The sequence below is a fragment of the Enhydra lutris genome, unplaced genomic scaffold (genome assembly GCF_002288905.1).
Source record: "Enhydra lutris kenyoni isolate GAN:26980312 unplaced genomic scaffold, ASM228890v2 scaffoldscaffold18, whole genome shotgun sequence".
Classification (NCBI taxonomy): domain Eukaryota; kingdom Metazoa; phylum Chordata; class Mammalia; order Carnivora; family Mustelidae; genus Enhydra; species Enhydra lutris.
Window position 1 is genome coordinate 20852790 of NW_019154102.1, and position 20920 is coordinate 20873709.

General features: G+C 38.9%; 1 protein-coding gene and 1 non-coding gene across 20 annotated transcripts in view; both read right to left on the reverse strand.

Annotated features, from left to right (window-relative positions):
* Positions 1-16144, reverse strand: part of LOC111147947 (TIA1 cytotoxic granule associated RNA binding protein) — a 34893-nt gene extending 18749 nt beyond the window's left edge. For 2 of the 19 annotated variants that reach the window (XR_002640656.1, XM_022504223.1), the window contains exons 1-7: positions 15887-16094; positions 14297-14401; positions 5154-5256; positions 2027-2125; positions 1037-1091; positions 831-863; positions 98-216 (exon numbers count right to left, since the gene is read on the reverse strand). Coding sequence is in view for 14 of the 19 variants with exons in the window: in XM_022504223.1 (XP_022359931.1) it covers positions 98-216; positions 831-863; positions 1037-1091; positions 2027-2125; positions 5154-5256; positions 14297-14349 (462 nt within the window). In the remaining 5 variants the exon portion in view is untranslated. Of the gene's footprint in view, positions 1-97; positions 217-830; positions 864-1036; positions 1092-2026; positions 2126-5153; positions 5257-14296; positions 14402-15886 lie in introns of those variants that run through there. The other 17 variants (XR_002640657.1, XM_022504221.1, XM_022504220.1 and 14 more) reach the window with 16 other exon arrangements.
* A 312-nt stretch (positions 16145-16456) lies between these two features.
* On the reverse strand, positions 16457-16527 carry TRNAG-CCC. Its single transcript has one exon. It is a non-coding gene; the product is annotated as a tRNA-Gly (tRNA).
* Positions 16528-20920: the final 4393 nt, after the last annotated feature.

A 20920-nucleotide genomic window follows, 5' to 3' on the forward strand; every position in this document is an offset into this window, starting at 1 on the left:
GTAGACTAGATTTGCCTCAGTTAAGACAATTTGCTGAAGCTAGCTACATAATATACTTGGTTTAACCATATTTTGTGAAGAACAATCAAAGAAATACCTTGCAATGCAACAGTTTGATGTTAAAGTATTTGACAGTTTTCTCAAAAGCCAACAGTTTTGGTTGCCCAGACATTACACCATTCAGTTTATGTGAATCCATGTGCAAGTGAACTAAGACTGAAGGCAACAGAATGAAAACAGTAATCCCTTCACTTTATATCAGAGCCATCAAAAAAGCATTGGAGAGAAATAACGATTCCATATGTGAAGTTTTGTTTTTTTTTTTAAAAGACAACATTCAAAAAAGAAACACTTTAAAAATACAAAATAGTTGGATCAACACTTTAAAAGGAACACATACATCAACTTTGACAAAGTATATTTGGAAAGAAAAATGACCCCCATCGGGCAGGCTTTAAGCAACATATTGGGTTGCCATTTGGGAAATGCTGTTTTGGGAGCAACTCAAGCAATCGGCAGATCTGGTATGCAGCACAGATCGTGACCTCAAGAAAGCAGGGTATCTTGCCCTTTAGTTGGTGAAAGGTGAAAGTATTTCTAAGGCATCAGCTGCTACCAAGGGTGTCAGAGAGCTTGAAATAGTACCAAAGTAGTGGACAAGCCACATTTGGTCAACGTTGGGAAGAAGGGGGAAAAATACTGCCAGAGAGACAAACAGAAATATGACCCCCTCCCTCCCACCACCCCCCAGTATCAAACAAAAAAACTTCAAGTGGTTAGTGAATACCCTTTCAAGAGATTTCATTTTATGTTTAAGAAGATACAATTACCTTGTGAACGCTGTGTGCTGACAACGGTACTACCTGATGACAAAGATTAGATTTGTTCTTAAATTTATTAACACAAACACATTCAATCATATCTTAGGATAACGATCAAAACATTACTGCAAACATGTATGATGGTTTATATGCTTTACAATAAAACTACTGTGTATAATAAAAACAAATATTCAAAGAGTATAAAATATACTTACTGCTTGTATCTTTCTTTTGACTGCTGGGGGTTGTTGCCCAATTCACTTTGACTTCCTAAAAAAATGTTTCTACATTTATGCTCCATAAAAATAAAGCTCAAAATCATGTATTACAAGATTTGCATCTATAAACACACAGGAAGGCATACGCTGGAGATGAAACATTCAAGAGGATAATAGTTCTGGTCAAAGTTTCAATACTTACCTTTAAACCTATACTTCCTCAAATGCTGGCAAATCCTAATCTTACACACTTCTCTGTTAACATTCAAATAACCTTTCTTTTTTTTTTTTTTTAATTTATTTATTTATTTGACAGACAGAGATCACAGTAGGCAGAGAGGCAGGCAGAGAGAGAGAGGAAGGGAAGCAGGCTCCCCGCTGAGCAGAGAGCCCGACGCGGGGATCGATCCCAGGACCCCGGGATCACGACCCGAGCCGAAGGCAGCGGCCTTAACCCACTGAGCCACCCAGGCGCCCCTCAAATAACCTTTCTTATCTAAAGTAACAATCATTTCTTTCTTTTTATTCTTCCCCATTAGTACCCAAAGTTCTAGAGATTTTATCCAAGCTTGAGTAATTCAACAAATATTTTAGTATTTACCATGTGTGAGGAATCTTGAAGAATACCAATAAACAATACCCTCTAAAAAGCTTTATTCCATCTTTTAAATATTAAATGTGATCTTCTGCTATGAAGTGATATAATGCTTCTAAAAGGTAATCAAATTGGGGGCATCTGGGTGGCTCAGTTGGTTAAGTGTCGGACTCTTGATTTTGGCTCAGGTCATGATCTTGGGGTTGTGAGATCATGTTGGGTTCTGCACTGAGCATGGAGGCTGTTTGGGATTCTCCCTCTCCCTTGCCCTCCCCGCCACCCCCGCTTATGTGCACTCTCAATAATGAAAGAAAGAAAGGAATAGTAAAAAAAAAAAAAACTATATACAACTTAAAATTTTCAAGTCACCTTCTTTAAATATGACAGCTTACCTTACCCATTATCTTCCGCCCATTCATAGCAGCCAGTGCTGCAGCTGCATGACGATGCTCATAAAACTCCACAAAACAATATGGATCATTTCCAGCTGTCTGTTGAAGAAACACAAAAGCCAAATTTAAGTTGTATACTCCCATTACCTTAGAATTCTGTGAAGTTTTATATATCCCAAATATCAGGCCAAGGAAAATGAAGGGGTCTAGTCCACAAGTTAATCTTTAGATTAGGAAGTAGACACTTTAAAAAATTGAATGGTTTTAAAGAACACTGTCTTCTTCAACAAGTTATTCTATATTACTACATATAATTTAATCTTGTATTAATGATTATCCTAATTGTGGATGGATGCATATAGAAACCAAACACACATTCCTCATATAACTCTTTAACTAACGGATGTTAGTGGAGTTTGACTAGACTCTTACACTTTCAAGTCTCAGTACTGGCTTTTAATGATCTTTCCTCTCCCTTCCCTGTTGTTTTGTTTTTAAGGTTTTATTTATTTATTTGACAGAGAGAGATGGCAAGAGACAGACCACAAGCAGAGGGAGTAGGAGAGGGAGAAGCAGGCTTCCTGCTGAGCAAGGAGGACGTGGGACTCTACCCCAGAACCTTGGGATCATGACCTGAACTGAAGGCAGACGCTTACCAACTGAGCCACCCACGGTCCCATCTCCCTTCCCTGATAAATGTTACCTTTTACTGCTATCAATGTACACATATCCTTGCTGCTTCTAACTTGCTAAGTAGCAGAAAATATCAAGCCAACCTTCTTAAACATATTTCAGGTTCTGAAAACTGAAGAGGTTTTCCGATAAACAAAGTTTTTAGAACAGGTTTCAGAATGTGGACTTTCTGACATCAATTTTTTGCTTATCATCTCTTAAAAATTCTCTTTTCTGGTGTTCCAAGTAATTGAGGTCTGATAAGTGCAGCTTGGATGCTTTATTGTAAATTAAAGAAGGAAAAACACCCCATATTTTATACCTATCTGCAAAATACAAAATGACTTGGACTCCATTTTTTAACTCTTTCCATAAACCTCTAAGCAGAATTCAAAATGTGAAATCAAAATTCAAAATCGAATGACATTAGAATAAAGAAATTACTATTTTGTTACAAGGACAATTAATCGTTTAAAAAAGTCATTGGCAGGGGCACCTGGGTGGCTCAGTGGTTTAAGCCTCTGCCTTCGGCTCAGGTCATGATCCCAGGGTCCTTGGAGCGAGCCCCACGTTGGGCTCTCTCCCCGTTGGGAGCCTGCTTCCCCCTCTCTGCCTGTCTCTCTGCCTGCTTGTGATCTCTGTCTGTTAAGTGAATAGATGGAATCTTAAAAAAAAAAAAAAAAAAAAAAAAGTCACTCGCAATGATTTTTAAGAACATTAGAGTGAGGAGGAATTTTTATAATTTTTAATACTGAGAGAATCATTTTATTTTAAAAACATTAAAGAGGGGCGCTTGTATGGCTTAGTCGGTTAATCATCCTACTTAGGTCATGATCTCAGGGTCCTGGGATCAAGCTCTGTGGCGGGCTCTGCACCTCTGCGTGGTGGGCTCTCTCCCTCTCCCTCTCTAAATTAAATCTTTAAAAATCTTTTAAAAAAAGTAAATAATATAAAAATGTTTTTAAAATTACATAATTCAAACTAACACTACACTTAATGGTAATTCTATTACAAAGGTCAATGTTGTCAAGCATTAGAATGTGGTTACATAAAGTAGCCAAGATTTCAGCACAAATGAAAAAAGAATCTTAATTTTACATGATTTGTACCCAGAAAAAACTGCACCTGTTAGATAAAAAGATCTAAGCATTCATACTACCAGCCTTCATAATCCAGAGAGTATAAAATTCATAACTATGAACATCAGTCCAACAGTATGAATAGACTGGAATTTAGACTTGTCCTTTTTTTTTTTTTTGACAGAGAGAGATACAGCAAGAGAGGGAACACAAGCAGGGGGAGTGGGAGAGGGAGAAGCAGGCTTCCCGTGGAGCAGGGAGCCCAATACAGGGCTCGATCCCAGGACCCTGGGATCATGACCTAAGCCTAAGGCAGACGCTTAGTAACTGAGCCACCCAGGTGCCCCTAGACTTGTCTTTTTATACACACTATGATTCAGGTGTTACAGCAATTACAGATGAATGATACAATGTTTTTCTATATGGTAAGGTCTGATGGACAGGAACTGCCACAATGCAAGAAAAGCTTTAATCAGGGCATTTAAAGGTTAAAAACACTTACACCCAACACACTTAAACACTTTCACAGTTTATTATTTTTTTTTTACCTTATTTCCCAATGTAATTGTAATAACTGAATTCCAGATTAGCCAATCAACTGACACTACATATGAAACAATCCTGATACCTCAATGTACCTTAAAACAAGAGCCTACATATAGTTCTTATTTGCTCTAAAAATGATTTAGTTCTATTCTCTTCCTCCTTTATTTATTAGTAAAATAAGCTAAACTCAGTGGCTAAGACTGACTTAAATTCACTAAAATTACTAGGAATTTAGAATGTATAAACTACTTAAAAAAAAAAAAAAAATGAATGACCCTGCAGTTTTTAAGTTTAATTTTTTAGTAATCTCTTCACCCAATGTGGAGTTCAAACTCATGATTCCAAGATCAAGAGTCCCATGCTTTTCCTACTGAGCCAGTCACGCACCTCTACATAAACTAATTTAAGAGTTCCCGGAAGAGAGGCACCTGGCTGGCTCAGTTGGTAAAGCATGCAACTCTTGACCTCAGGGTCATGAGTTCAAACCCCATGTTGAGTGTAGAACATACTTAAAAAATAAAACTGCTCTTTAAAAAAAAAAAAAAGAGAGAGAGTTCCTGGAAGTAATGGAGTTAACTAATCCATTAAAGAGGAAGAAAGTTGGGGCGCCTGGGTGGCTCAGTGGGTTAAAGCCTCTGCCTTCAGCTCGGGTCATGATCTCAGGGTCCTGGGATGGAGCCCCGCATCAAGCTCTCTGCTCTGCAGGGAGCCTGCTTCCTCCTCTCTCTGCCTGCCTCTCTGCCTGCTTGTGATCTGTCAAATAAGTAAATAAAATCTTAAAAAAAAAAAAAAAAAAGAGAGAGAGGAAGAAAGTTAACTAAGTAAAATACCCTTACATCCATAATCATTTTGCAGTTTTTACAAGGTCCAATTTGGCTAAACAGCTGGAGAATTAGAGCTTCTGTCACATCTCTGGAAAGGTTGCCGACATATCTGAAACACAAAGAAAAACAACTTACCATTTTAAATTTGCTCCTTTGCATCAGTTTCTAAAGTTGCTTACTGAAAAAGAAATCTGGGGAATAGACAGATCTTTGCACTGAACTACACCACCGGAACAGGTTCCAAAAGTTTGCCAAAACTTCAAAATTTCTTTCAAAGCAGATACATGACACGCTACTTGTCATCTCATGGACATCAGTAGTAAAGGGGAATCCTGTGTGTATGTTTATTTAGTCAAGGTTTTGTAAAATAAGCCTGGTGTTTCTAAGTCTGTAGGCTTACCTTAGGAAGATCTGCTTTCGAAAACTCTCAAATGAGGGCATCTGGGTGGCTCAGTTGGTTAAGCGTCTGCCTTTGGCTTTGGTCATGATCCCAAGGTCCTCTGAAGAAGTCCCACAACAGGATCCCTCCCTACTCAGCAGGGAGTCTGCTTCTCCCTCTGCCTGTCCCCACCAGATACGCCCCACCCCCTCATACAAGCACCCATGTGTGCTCTTTCTTTCACAAAAATAAAATCTTTAAAAAAATTTTTTTAAATCTCAAATGAGTCATTAGACGCATAGCACATTTAATACAATCAATCTTGTGAAGCTTTGAAATTATTCCTACCTCTTCAGTATTACTGAGAACATTAAAATTTCCTCAATTTTTAATCCATACAATTCCCTTTACACTGTCCAATTTAGGTATACTTCGGTTTACACTGTGTGTGTGTGTGTGTATATATTTTTAAAGATTTTATTTATTTATTTGACAGAGAGAGCCAAGAGCACAATCAGGGGGAACAGTAGAGAGAGAGGGAGAAGCAGGCTCCCCACCAAGCAGGGACCCCTGATGTGGGGCCCAATCCCAAGACCCTGGGATTATGACCTGAGCCAAAGGGAGACGCTTAACCATCTGAGCCATGCAGGCACCCCCACAATAAATATATTTGTGAAAAATCATGGGTAAATCACTTATTAGGTATTGCATATGGTCACAAAGGGATGGGAAACCTTTCCATGAATATCACTAATCAGTGATAAGTGTAGAAGTGTAGAGAAGTAGAAGGATTCCAGGAGAGATTTTAACAGGTTAATAGGCCTCGGTGACTAACAAACTTAGGGTAAATACTTTATTAGAAAACCACACAGCAGGGGGCCCCGGAGTCTGCTACTCCCTCTCCCTTTGCCTGCCACTCGCCCTGCTTGTGTTCTCTCTGTCAAATAAATAAATAAAAATCTTAAAAAACAAACAAAAACCCAAAACCACACAGCGGGGATAACCTTTCTTAAAGAGTTTATTTATTTATTATTTTTTTAAAAGATTTTATTTATTTGACAGACAGAGATCACAAGTAGGCAGAGAGGCAGGCAGAGAGGGAGGAAGGGAAGCAGGCTCCCCGCTGAGCAGAGAGCCCGATGTGGGACTCGATCCCAGGACGCTGAGATCATGACCTGAGCCGAAGGCAGCAGCTTAACCCACTGAGCCACCCAGGCGCCCCTCTTAAAGAGTTTATAAGTAAATTTTCTCAAAATTGGATTTTGAAATGAAATTACTTCTAGACTTGTTAAGTTGGGCTTTTATCACTTCTTTTTTTTTAAGTAGGCCCCACGCCCAATACGGGGCTTGAGGTCACCACCCTCAGATTAAGGGTCTTATCTCTACCAACTGAGGCACCCAGAGGAGCCCCCTGAGGTTTATCACTTCTGAAGTCAGAATGTAGTCTCCCAATAACCATAGTTTCTCATTTTTCTGCCAAGAATCCTTCAGAGACTGTGATAAAACAATATGGACTTTCTCCACAGAAAAATAAACATCCATACATGCCTGAGAGTATGGATCCAATTCCTTCCTTCCACTTACCCAGTCAAGAGACAAACTCTGAGTGCTAAATACAAAGGCATTGGAATAGGTTAAAAAGGCAAAGGGAGAAGGGATGAGTCTTAAGGAACAATAAACATTTAAAGATCAGGTAGAGTAATAATATTCAAAAATCAACTTCAACATCTATAAAACCAACAATTTTTCCAGTATTGGAGGCTATTATTACATCATGTCCTTATTCTGAGTATCTGTAATTAAAGGGAAAGAATTAGGCATTTATCTTGATTTGAGTAGAAACTCCAGTGTAGTCTAATTTTTTTTTTAAGGGATAGCATAAGTTTTTTTTTTAAAGATTTTATTTGAGGGCGCCTGGGTGGCTCAGTGGGTTAAGCCACTGCCTTCTGCTCAGGTCATGATCTCAGGGTCCTGGGATCGAGTGCCGCGTCGGGCTCTCTGCTCAGCAGGGAGCCTGCTTCCCTCTCTCTCTCTCTCTCTGCCTGCCTCTCCGTCTACTTGTGATCTCTCTCTGTCAAATAAATAAACAAAATCTTAAAAAAAAAAGAAGATTTTATTTGACAGACAGAGATCACAAGTAGGCAGAGAGGCAGGCAGAGAGAGGAGGAAGCAGGCTCCCCACTGAGCGGAGAGCCCAATGCGGGGCTCCATTCCAGGACCCCGACATCACCACCCGAGCTGAAGGCAGAGGTTTTAACCCAATGAGCCACCCAGGCGCTCCAGTTTTTTTGTTTTTTAAAGATTTTATTTGTCCGAGAGAGAAGCAGACTCTCCTGAGCAAGGAGCCCAATTCGGGACTTGATGCCAGGACCCTGGGGCCATGACCTGAGCTGAGGGCAGATGCTTAATCGAATAAGCCACCCAGGCATCCCTAGTGTAGTATAATCTAATAGCCCTAGATGATGAGGGAAAAACTCCTTTACAGAAAAATGCTAGTCAATAAGTGTGGAGAGAATTAAATTAGTAAACAATGCAAAAGCCCTACTGAAATGATTAATTCAGGTAAGAATCATTAATAGCTACAAAACCATTAGGTGAACGGACTGTGAAAATGGTATTTGCAGGGTGCCAAAGTTATTACGCAGATTACTGAACACTGCAAAGGGAAAACTACCTTAAAAGAGAAAGCTCTGGCTGTTTTACCCCTGTGATCGAACTTTAAAATCATTTTTATAGATAGACATTTCCATGTACAATATATATCATACAATACCACCTATGAAGTATTCATATAAAAAAAGTCTGACTCGAATCTAATTAAGCATAAACTTAAACCCAAGTTGTAGAATACTGGGGGATGCCTTCGTGGCTCAGTTGGTTAAATGTCTGCCTTCAGGTCAGGCCATGATCCCAGGGTCCTGGGACAGAGTGCCACATCCAGGGTCCTTGCTCAGTGGGGAGCCTGCTTCTTCCTCTCCCTCTGACCCTCCCCCTGCTTGTGTGGGCACTCTCTAATAAATAACTTTTTAAAAAGTTTATAGAGGGGCGCCTGGGTGGCTCAGTGGGTTAAGCCACTGCCTTCGGCTCGGGTCATGATCTCAGGGTCCTGGGATCGAGTCCCGCGTCAGGCTCTCTGCTCAGCAGGGAGCCTGCTTCCCTCTCTCTCTCTCTCTCCGCCTGCCTCTCCGTCTACTTGTGATCTCTCTGTCAAATAAATAAATAAATAAAAAATCTTTAAAAAGTTTATAGAATATTGGGCATATAAAATAATTATACAAATTCAGATGGGGAATATAAGACAACTTGATCTCTTGAAAAAAAAAATTGTCCTAAAAAAATCTTTAAAAAGAGAGGGCTGTTCTTGAGTAAAAGAAACCTGAAAGACACTGATAACCAATGCAATGACTAATCCTTGACTATAACCTAGATTTGGGGAGAGGAGTTAACTTTTTCTGGGAGAACTCTAATTAATCAATGTAGAAGGAATGAGGAAAATCACCAAAAAGCCAGCACAGTAGTAACTGCTACTGATTAGATCCACCCATAGATCTTCAGTTGATGCAAATTTTAGGGAGAAATAGGGTATGTGTAGAGCCTCAGAGTGCCTCCTCTAAAATATTTAATGATTGGTTTTTAACCAATGAATTGGTTGTTTTAACATATGTCCAAACCTCCCTCTATGAAGTGAAGCTTAATTTCCCTCTTCTTGAGTGTAGGTTAGTCTTATTGACTCAATTCTAATTAACAGTGTTGAAGACAAAAAAAAAAAGGTAGCCACTATACAGTGAAAAACTACTACCCTCACAAGACTGCCACAGTCATGAAATGCATCCCCTCACATATTAAAGGAGGGTAAAGAGATAAGACAACAAAATGCAATGTAGGATCTTGGACTGGATCCCAGAAGAGAGAAAGGACATTAGCAGAAAAACTGGGGATACTGGAATAAACCTTGTAGTTAATAGTATTGTACAATGTCAATTTCTTACTTTTGATAACCATACTGCAGTTATGTAAGATGTCAACATTAAGGGAACCTGGGCGAAGGTTATAGCAGAACTCTGTACTATCTCTAGAACTCTTCCATGTCTATTTTCACCTGACTCTTAATGCCTGTAAGAGAATCTCAGAACTGCTTTATGTCTAAATGAAAAAAATGGCTCTAACACCTATTTTGGTAAAGCTCGACAATCTAGCGTCAAGTGGGCAGTATTTAGGGAAAGGAATTTCTTTTACTCTTTGCAAAACCGTCTAATTTTCTGAGAAATATTTTGAGTGATATTACCTACTTGAAGATATGTAATTTTAAAAATCGACTTTAAAAAGCACTAGGATTTGTATTACTTTACAACTGTTTATTCAATGTGACCTGTGGTATACTGTAAGATCCAGGAGCCTCTATCAATTAACTCTACATATACCTGTCTAGAGAAAAGCTCTTCAGGGGGATGTTTCGCAAACAACTTGCTCTCAACCTTCAACATCATTACAATAAACTAAAGTAACATAATATGTTCATATCCAAGAAACCAAATGACAAAATCTTTTCCCTCCTCATGCAAATAAAAATAATCCATTAGAGTTTTGCTTTTCACCAATAAGTTAATCATTAATACCTACTTCAAATTTTTAGAAGCAACTTAATGTTATTATTTTCCAACTCTATCTGTTAAATAAATTAATTGGAAACGGAGAACCCAAATTTGAAAACTACAGATTCTTTTTATACTCACCATACTATCAATGGAAGAATAAACAAGTTTCTTAGTTTGTAGAATGCACTATACTTTACAAAGCTCGTTCTCATCTTTATGTACCTGTGTTTCTTTAGCTGTTCCATAATTTGTTACATTCTATTCTGTTTTTGAAGCTAAAGGATTTCCAATTAACAACACAGATTTGTTACAGGTACAGTGGATTATTTTGGGGGGGGGGGGGTTCTGCCAAATATTTTTCTTCCTGTTTTTAGAGAAATCCTCACTCTATGGCCGAGGCTCACTTCTCTACAGAAGCTGAAAAGGCTTGATATGGTTCTGTAGTCTCCCTTACATGTGATCCAGGTTGGGCTGATTAGGGAAACCGGACCTGAACACAGAAGACAAAGAGAGGATTAAAGAAGCAGAGACAGAAGAAAATACATTTTAGTGGCAAACAGCAGTGGAGTCCCACGTCCAGTGAAAGTGGAAGCTGTGGTATTTGGTCCTCAGAGGATGTGGTAGTAACATCATTTCTAGGACAGTCTGAGGCTTGGTAAGGACTGTGGGCCTGACAGCTGTCTTGTTTTCCTGAACATTTTCTAAGCCAGGTTCTATAACCTTCCTGCAAATGTGGGAGTATCCCAATATCCTGATTTTATAAATAGCTTTTATGCTTAAATTTTTTTTGCTTCCTGCATTAAAAAAAAATCCCAACTGATAAAAAAACATACTGGAGCAGTGGCAAGCCAAGGTTCCCTGTCATGTATACTAGACCACTAAACAAAAATGTAATTTTCTTACATTTCTGCAAGTTTTTTTTTTTTTTTTAAGAAGATTTTATTTATTTGAGAGACAGACAATGAAAGAGTGCATGAGAGAGGAGGTCAGAGGGGAAGCAGGCTCCCCGTGGAGAGCCCAATGCAGGACTCGATCCCAGCACTCCAGGATCATGACCTGAGCCAAAGGCAGCTGCCCAACCGTGCCACCCAGGTCCCCGCCAAGTTTTTATTTTTCAAAATGCTTTAAAAAAAAATATTAAAATATCCCTTTTTAGCTGTTCCACCATGGATTAAAGTATCCCATATTGATATTTATTGTATCACCACTGAGATTATGTCCCAATCTGTGCAGAACTGTAAAGTAAAGAGAGGAGTATAAGAGACTTAGCTGTTGAAGCAAACAGACTTCCACGGACTAAAAAAATGTCTTCCTTGGGTAACTGGTATATTAGCTAACAATACTGGGATTTTTTGTTTGTTTGTTTTTTTAAGATTTTATTTATTTATTTGACAGAGAGAGAGCACAAGCAGGGGAGCAGCAGAGGGAGAAGCAGGCTCCCTGCTGAGCAGGAGAGCCCAATGTAGGACTTGATCCCAGGATGCTGGGACCATGACCTGACCTGAAAGCAGAGGCTTAACCATCTGAGCCACCCAGGCGCCCCAATTAGCTAACAATACTGTATCAATGCAGTCACCTTAATACGACAACTGTATTGTGGTTATATAAGAGAATGGTCTTGTTTTTGGGAAATATATGATAAAGTACTTAGGTCTGAAGTGTTCTTTTCAAATGGTTCATCAAAAAAAGAATATCTAAATAAGACAAATATGGCTATGGGCAACTGGTTATTAGCACACAAAAGGTACCTAAGTCCTCAACGTAGTATTTTTGTTACTTTTCTGGTTTTTAATTTTTCAAAATAAAAAGCTACCTGGGAAGATTCAATGGAAAAGTCATTAATGGCACCAGTTAACAGTTGACAGTTCTGCCAGGGATAGGATTTCACATCGATTTAATACACATTTTTGAAGCTGATAAGTAAGTTCAAAGAGTTATAAAACTGGAATCCAGGGGCGCCTGGGTGGGTCAGTGGGTTAAAGCCTCTGCCTTCGGCTCAGGTCATGATCCCAGGGTCCTGGGATCGAGCCCCGCATCGGGCTCTCTGCTCAGCGGGGAGCCTGCTTCCTCCTCTCTCTCTGCCTGTCTCTCTACCTACTTGTGATCTCTATCTGTCAAATGAATAAATAAAATTAAAAAAAAAATCTTAAAAAAAAAAAAACAAAACTGGAATCCAAAACCCTTACAATATTTTTATTGGGGTAGCTCTAGAAAATCTGACAGTCTAAATTTACAAAGCAGAACACTGTATTGGGTTTTGAGCTGCAATCACTGTATAAAAATGCAGAATTTGGTATGAAACTTCTGTGAAAATGAGTGAAAAGCATAAACAGGATTTTATGTAATAATAAATTCCATAAGAGTAGAGATTTTCAGTGGGGCACCTGGTTGGCTTTGTCAGAGGAACATGCAACTGTTGATCTTGGGGTTGTGAGTTTGAGCCCCAGATAAGGAGTAGAGATTACTTAAACTCTTTAAAAAAGGGGGGGGGGTAGACTTTCATTTTTACTCATACTATATATTTAGTGTTGAGAGCCCTGCCTCAAACATTTTAAGTATTCTATAAATAACTGTTAAAGAGATAACTGTACTCTCTCAGAATTACTTTTGAACATTTTTCAAACCGCTTAGAAATTACCAATTTCACCTGATTCTAATTTAGGGGGGAATGTGTATGTCTTTCACTGATTATGAATTTATGTACAATAGTAAACGGTACACCAGCATCATAAACTTACTATTATATTAACAACTGTTACTTTTCTGATAGCTGAAACCGCCGTTTTTCATTAGCTGGCACCTCCTTCACTTGGGAGATCGGACCATATACATAAACCAGACTGAACAAATGTATGTTATGATACGCCCCAAGACATCCTAAGACATCCATGCTCTCAAGACTATTCTCATTTTTACTTATATTTTGCAACAAACATTTTATTTCTAAAATTTTATTTCTAAGTAATCTTTACACCCAAAGTGGGGCTTGAACTTACACAACCTGGAGATCAAGAGTCCCCACGTTCGACTGACTGGGCCAGCCAGGCCCACCCCCCAACACACTAACATTTTATTTTATTTAAAGATTTTATTTATTTGTCAGAGAGAGAGAATGAGTACAAGGGGCGGCGGCGGGGGGCGGGGTAGCAGCAGGCAGAGAAGCAGGCTCCTCACTAAGCAAGAGTCCATCCCAGGACTCTGGGATCATGACCTGAGCCAAAGGCAGCGGCTTAACCTACAGAACCACCCAGGAGCCCCAAACTAACATTGCAGATGACTGATACAACAAATTTGTAAGCAAACCTACTTACTGATTTCATTCTCACACCCCACATCCAGTCTATAGGTAATTTTTTGCTCTATTTTCAAAATATACCCAAAATCAAACCAGTTTTCATAATATGTCCCCAAAGTCCTGCTGACAAGGAATTGAATACTGGCAATCTCTAACTTAATGCTGAACACTAACCTATGACAAATGAAGTTATCTCCTCTGAGCCATTTACATACACAGATGATACTGAGATTCGAATACCTTTCCCTCAAGAATGTAAAAATCTTGACTCATTGCTTGGAATTGTACCAGCTTTAAAAACAAATTTACTGATCACTTACCATAGACTACACACTGGTAATAACATACTGAAAGACCCTGACTTGCAGGTCATTAAAACAAATATTTTATATAAAAAGTAAAAACACCGCTGGTAAAACAAAACAATGCTGGTAAAACTTAGTGATTTACACCTACTCACATTTAAACAAGACAGGTTTCACTGAAGAATGAGGAGTTTTGGTTGAGGGAGGTAGAAAGAAGGGAGATAATAGGCAGTTAGAACATGGACTACTTTAGGGAAGAGATTCTTGGATGGGGTGTTCTAGTGAAGAATACAAAGCACATTTAGCAGTAAGAGTTAAAGAGGACAGCAGAACTGCAGGATGAGGAACAAAAAGGTATATGACCCTGGGTGACTTATTTAAACTTTTAAGCTTAGCTTTTCCTGAGCTGCAGAATGGACCCTTTATTGCAGAGTTCTGATGAAGATTAAACAAGCATGTAAAGCATTTAACACAGAACCTGGCAATCAAAACATTCAATAAGTGAATAAAATTTCCTTTATTATTTCTCCTGCAACAGTTGGTCCCCTATCCCCAAGCTAGTACAATTTAACTACCTGCTTTTGTAGACTGGCCTGAGAAAGCTGAGGTTGTCTTCATTATTTGACATTCCCAAATCAACGTAATAAAAAGGTTAAGTTCCCAGATATTTCTGGCAGTTTCTGAAATTAAAAATTTCACAATCATGTAAGAATCTTAAATGTAAAGACATAAAAAATGATCAGTGCTTAATCCAATATTCTGCTGGCTGTCATACTTCTAGAAAAGAGTAAAGGGAAAAAATGATTTCCATAAAGCCTATGAGGCTAATAGCTTTTTAGGAAATATTAATCTATAGATATAATCTTTCAAAAAAACAAGGGACACCCACTAATTCTTGCATCCTATTAAAAAGACAAGGTAACAGATTATTAGATAAGCTTGCAAAAAGTTTACTAATCTCTGAAGAAACAGGAGTGACTATGTTTCTCACACAGATAAAAACGGACACTTTTCAGGGTGTAAAAATAATCGATTACGTTTTCTTCATAACAACTGCAATATAAAAAGTTGCAGAAAGAAATCTAAAACTGTATTTTAACGCATGGCGTTCTCAAATCGCCAGTATGCTAAGAATAAAAACAAAAAGTCAGGTCAAAAACTCATCAGGCCTTTTCTCCTTTTCGAGAAAAGCAACAAAGACAAGATCACCTCTTCTGAGAATACTTTGGAAAAACAAAGGAGAATGCTGTGGGGGAAGCTACTCCACAAAGAAAATATCCCCAGCTGAGTTCACTTAACACTAACAACTCTCAGAGGTGACTGAATCTGTAAAGGTATTTATCAACTGTTGCTTCATAAAAACTGTCCGCTCGTTCAGCAACATGTCAATCACTAAAGTATCAAGCGATGATAAAAATGTATCAAATCCACTTCCCCTCGGCTGAGAGATTTATATATACCTCCGGGTGAGATTTCCATTAAAAAAAAAAAAAAAAAAAAGAAAGAAAGAAAAGGCAGTTTCAAAATCCTTACGGTGCCGGGTTTTCGGCTTTTTGGTCGGGGGAGGGGTACTACAGAAGGAAAGCCAGAGAGGTTAAAGAAAACTATTTGGCTTTTTTCCAGCTGGCAACTGCGAGAATAAAGTTTATCTCACTGAAAACCGAGCACAAGCAGCCTCAAGAGAAAAACTCCTATTAACGAGAAGAAAATGAGAGGAACAGGGAGAGTTTCTGGAACAAATCAAAGTAAAATGAAAGGGACGGCTATAAAGATCAAGAGATTAATCAAGAAGCGGGGGGAACGGGAAACACACAGAAGGAAAGCATGGGACAAAAAAGAAGGTTCACCGAGTTCTGAAAAGAGGTTTGAATGAAAAAGTCTTTTCCCCAGGCCTAGGACCACAGAGGGCCCGCGGCGAGGCCAAAGGCCACGCTATCGCGTAGTTAAGGTGACGGGATTAATTAAGAGGGCTAAGCCCCCTCTCCCTCCAACCTTGTCCTCTCATAGCCCGGGGCTCGGTCCCTAAGCATCCAGGTGTGCGCCAAGGAGAAGAGCCAAGATATTGCGGCGTCCACAGAGAACAATAGGCTGGGGAGCGCGCCGAGCCGAGGCCTCCCTCCGGGACGACCACCATCCCGCCCCCCTCATCGCTGCCCCAGACTCACAGAGTCTTGGGCATCTCGTCCTCCATGGCTGCTGCTGTCGCGCCGGCGCCTCGGGGTCCAGCTCCCTAATCTTTACTACCTCCCAAATCTTTTGAGCGATTATGGCTGCGGAATAGCGGGGTTTCTGGCCTGATCGGAGGTTACTCCGCCTTCTCCTTCCGCGGCAATTACACTAAACGGCCGGGCGCAGCGCGAACAATGAAGCCCCAATACAAGATGGCGGCGAGCCGGGAGCTCAGAAGCAGCCAGCGAAGGGACCCGGACCGCGCAGGCGCAGAATAATCTTGCACTTTCAACCTCCCTCAAGCCATAGGTTCACTTGTTGCGCAGCCGCTCTTCTAGCCGACACCAAGGGTGTATCAGACTGCGCAGGCGTAAGAATTAACTCTTTCAGGAGTTGCGTAAAGTTTTTTATCTTCAAGCTCTAGATTCGAATGTTTCAACAGTGAATTATAATGAAATAGAAATATTCATGGAAATTAATAATCTCCAGTGTTTCGTGAGGAAGAAAGACTTATTAAAACTGTTCAAATCACCTCATTTTGTAGACGGCGGGAGTGAAAATTGAGCTGCGCCGCCCGGGAATCGAACCCGGGTCGCAAGAATGGGAATCTTGCATGATACCACTACACCAGCGGCGCTGATGGTTTAAGTCTTCGCCAAAATGTCTTAGAGCAAAATGCAAGCAAACATTTGTTCCTATGTGAGAATTTATTCATTTAAAAATAAAGTTTATTAAGAGTCTATAATCTATTTTTCATTGATCTAAGGAAGGATGTTATCTCATCCCAATACAGTTGAATGGCTCTTCTTAATCCATTAAGTTATTGTTCATTAATGTTCATTAAGAAGACTGTCTTTAGTAACCAAATTTTGGAGAACCAGGAAAATCTTTTCAGGTATTTTCATTTCCTTGATATACTCAGTACACTTTGCAAATATTTAAGAAATAGTTATTTAAATAGTTATGCAAATCGGTCAAAGAATTCTAAAACTAAATGAGTCAGAAGGTATATAAACTTCAGTCCTCTGGGAAGGGGGTGGAAAAATCAGGACTCTGAAATGTGTGTGGTTCGGTGTAATCATTATGTATTTCGTGTTACATTTTATAAATTATGTGAAATATTTTTAAACACAGGAGAATGTACACATCCAAAACCGAGATGTCCTCTTTAGAGTAGTTTCTTAAAACTATACCTTAAGATTTCTATTTTTGGAATTGTCTTTAGAATCTGGGGCTCATTCTTCAATTTTATTCAAAGATGCCAAATATTAGTCTTTTGAGGCTGAATAAGACAGGTGTTAATAGTGGATAAAATTTTTTAAAATAGTGTTTTGAAGTGTACAGTACAGTGGTTTTTAGTTTATTCACAGAGATTTGCACCATCACTATAATCAATTTTAGAGCATTTTCATCACTCCAAAAAAGAAATTCTTACCAATCAGAAGTCACTCTCTATTGCCCATCCCACCTGACTTCCTAACATACTGATCTGTCTATAGATTCGCCTGTTCTGGGAATATCATAGGAATGGAATCATGCAATATGTGATTCTTTGTGACTGGCTTTTTCACTTAGCATTACGCTTTTATGGTTCATACAAGTTGTAGCATGCATCAGTGTTTCATTATTTTTCTTTGCCAAATAAAACTCAATTGTATGGATATAGCACAAGTATCTTTTAGGCTTCAAAACCTTTATGAAAACTTGATTATTTTTTTATATGTTTTAAATTGTTATATATGTTACATTATGATATATGTATGTTATATTTGTATAGCAATATAAATATATTACTTACATTAACATATACTATATTGAATATAAATCTATAAAAGACATATGAATATGTAATTGTAATATATATTATATATATTAACATATATGTTATATACTGAAGTTTTAAAGTTACAAAATTAATACAGGCTCACTATCACAAGTGAAACAATATACAGATACCTCAGTGGCTAAGTCAACTAAGCATCTGCTTCTGGCTCTGGTCGTGGTCCTAGGATCCTGGGATTGAGCCTGCTTCTCCCTCTGCCTGCTATTCCCCCTGCTTGTGTACTCTCTCTCTGACAAATAAATAAATAAAATCCTTGAAAAAAAAAAAAAAGTGAAGAGGTGCCTGGGTGGCCAATGGGTTAAGCCTCTGCCTTTGGCTCAGGTCCTGGAATCAAGGCCCGCATCAGGCTCTCTGCTCAGCCAGGAGCCTGCTTCCCCCTCTCTCTGCCTACCTCTCTTGTCTATTTGCGATCTCTCTCTCTCTCTGTGTCAAATAAATAAATAAAATCTTTAAAAAAAAAAAAGTGAAACAATACAGATAAGGAAAAGACTAATTAATTCTCTCATTATCCCCCTCTTGATGTAATTAATGCTAACAGTTTAGTCAGATTAGTCAGCAGGCTTCCAAATTGTAATCATACAAATGCAAATGTATTTGAGTGCTTGGGATTTTTATTTAAAAAACGTCATTATGGGATGCCTGGGTGGCTCAGGTGGTTGGGCAACTGCTTGCAGCTTGGGTGATGATCACGGAGTCCTAGAATCAGTCCTGCATCGGGCTCCTTGCTCCGTGGGGAGTCTCCTACTCCCTCTGAACTCTCCCCTCTCATGCGTGCTCTCTCTCATAAATAAAATCTTTAAAATAAATAAATAAAAATTTAAAATGTGGTTAGGGCACCTGGGTGACTCAGTCTGTTAAGTATTTACCTTCAGCTGGGGTTGTGATCCTGGGGTCCTAGAATGGAGTGGCATGCAGGGTTCCCCACTCAGCAGGGAATCTGCTTCTTCTTCTCCCTCTACCTGCTGCTCCCCCTCCCTGGTTGTGCTCTCTCTCTCTCTCCAAAATAAATAAAATCTTTAAAAATAAAAAATGTGATTAGTCCATGGATATTACTTTGCAACTTTCTGTTCTCACTTAAACTTACATCATAGATATTTTCCAGTTGAATCAATACAGATCTAATTATTTGTTTTTTTGGTAGCCACAAAACAGTCCATAGAATGAGTGTGTCACAGTTTATTCAATGTTAAATTGAATAAATGACCATAAATGGTATTGAAGAACATTAGGTTACCCCATTTTTGTTTTTTGTTTTTCCACTACAAACAATGCTGCGCTAAACATCCTGATACATGTATCCTTATAACTGATTTTCATTTCTTTAGAGTAGATCTCCAAATGTGGGATTTTTGAATTAGGCAATATATCTACATATCAATCTTAATAGATAATTGTTTTAAAAAAAGTTTTTAGTCATTCGCACACTACAACAATGTTTGAAAGTCAGTTCAAGAGAACTCCATCCATTCTACCTCGTTTTCTCCTGCATTGTCAGTCTTATTAATTTTTGCTAATATGAAAGATGAAAAATGGTATCTCCTTAATTTGCATTTGCTTAAACTACTGCTAGAATTGAGCATCTCTTCATGTGTATTTCATTTTTTATTTTTATTATGTATTTATTTATTTTTAAATATTTTGTTTATTTATTTGACAGAGAGAGAGAGATCACAAGTAGGCAGAGAGAGAGGAGGAAGCAGGCTCCCCTCCAAGCAGAGAGCCCGATGTGGGACTCCATTCCAGGACCCTGAGATCACGACCTGAGCCGAAGGCAGCGGCTTAACCCACTGAGCCACCCAGGCGCCCGTATTTCATTTTTTAAAGACTTTATTTTTTCAAAGCTGTTTACACCAAAATTGAAAGAAAGGTAGAAATTTCCCATTTACCCAATGCCCCCAAATTTGCATTCATGTATGTTTTGTTTTGTTTTGCTTTGAGCATGGGCGCTTGCTTTCTCTTTTGTGAATTGCCTATTTATATAGTCTGTATTTATATTGAATTGTTTACCTCTTACCAACTTGTAGACCTCTTTGTATGTTTGCAATACATACCACAATCTTGCCTGCCATATTAGTGGCAGATGCTTTCCTCATGTATTATTTTTTTAACTTCTAAAATTCTATTTTTTGCCATCTGAAAATGTTTAAGTTTTATGTAGTCAAATATGTTTCTCTTTTCTTATATTGTTTTTGAATATCCTGTCTTGCCTAACAGGGAATAAATATTATTTAGTTTGTTTAGAATAAGAAAAAAGTGAGATGTAAGGAAGTAAGAAGGTATGAAAATGAATTTTTTCAAGGTAGTTTCAAAAAAGAAAAAGAAACACAGAGCAGTGGCAGAATTACATACAGATTTAAGTATTGTCAAAGATAAGCAAAGCTAGCACTAAAGTTTTACTTTTAATCAGTAATATACTATTGCACAAGGGAATAGTCTAGCATAATCTGAATTAAACTTCAATTTGTATAGATGTTACTTGGCATTTGGAAGGGAGACTGTAGGTATAGGGAGGGAGATGAGCAGGGGCCACACTGAGTCCCGTTAGTGAAAGATTACAAAACTTCAGAGAAAGGGTGGTAACTGGTGCTTATCAGTTAGGCTCCTGTCCACCCACAGAGGCTATGAGACAGAGGCTCTATCTTCACGTGTTGGCTGGAACAAACAATAACGTCTTGGGAGCCTTGAGTTTTCTCAGACAGGCACTTTAAAGGTAGCTAGGGTCATCCCAAGGACACAGCTTTGAGCTGTTAGAAAATGTTAGTGTTTTGTTCAAGTCTTAATAGGCCAAGGCTGGGGCACCTGAGTGGCTCAGTCGGTTAAGAATCTGCCTTCTGGGGGCACCTGGGTGGCTCAGTGGGTTAAAGCCTCTGCCTTCGGCTCAGATCATGATCCCAGGGTCCTGGGATCGAGCCCCACGTCGGGCTCTCTGATCAACAGGGAGCCTGCTTCCTCCTCTCTTTCTGCCTGCTTCTCTGTCGGGCTCTCTGATCAACAGGGAGCCTGCTTCCTCCTCTCTCTCTGCCTGCTTCTCTATTTGTGATCTCCGACTGTCAAATAAATAAATAAAATCTTTAAAAAAAAAAAAAAAAGAATCTGTTTTCTGCTTAGGTCATGATCCCAGAGTCCTGGGATTGGGGCCTGCTCAGCATGTTGTTGAAGTGTGGAATTGTAACTCTGCATGGACTAT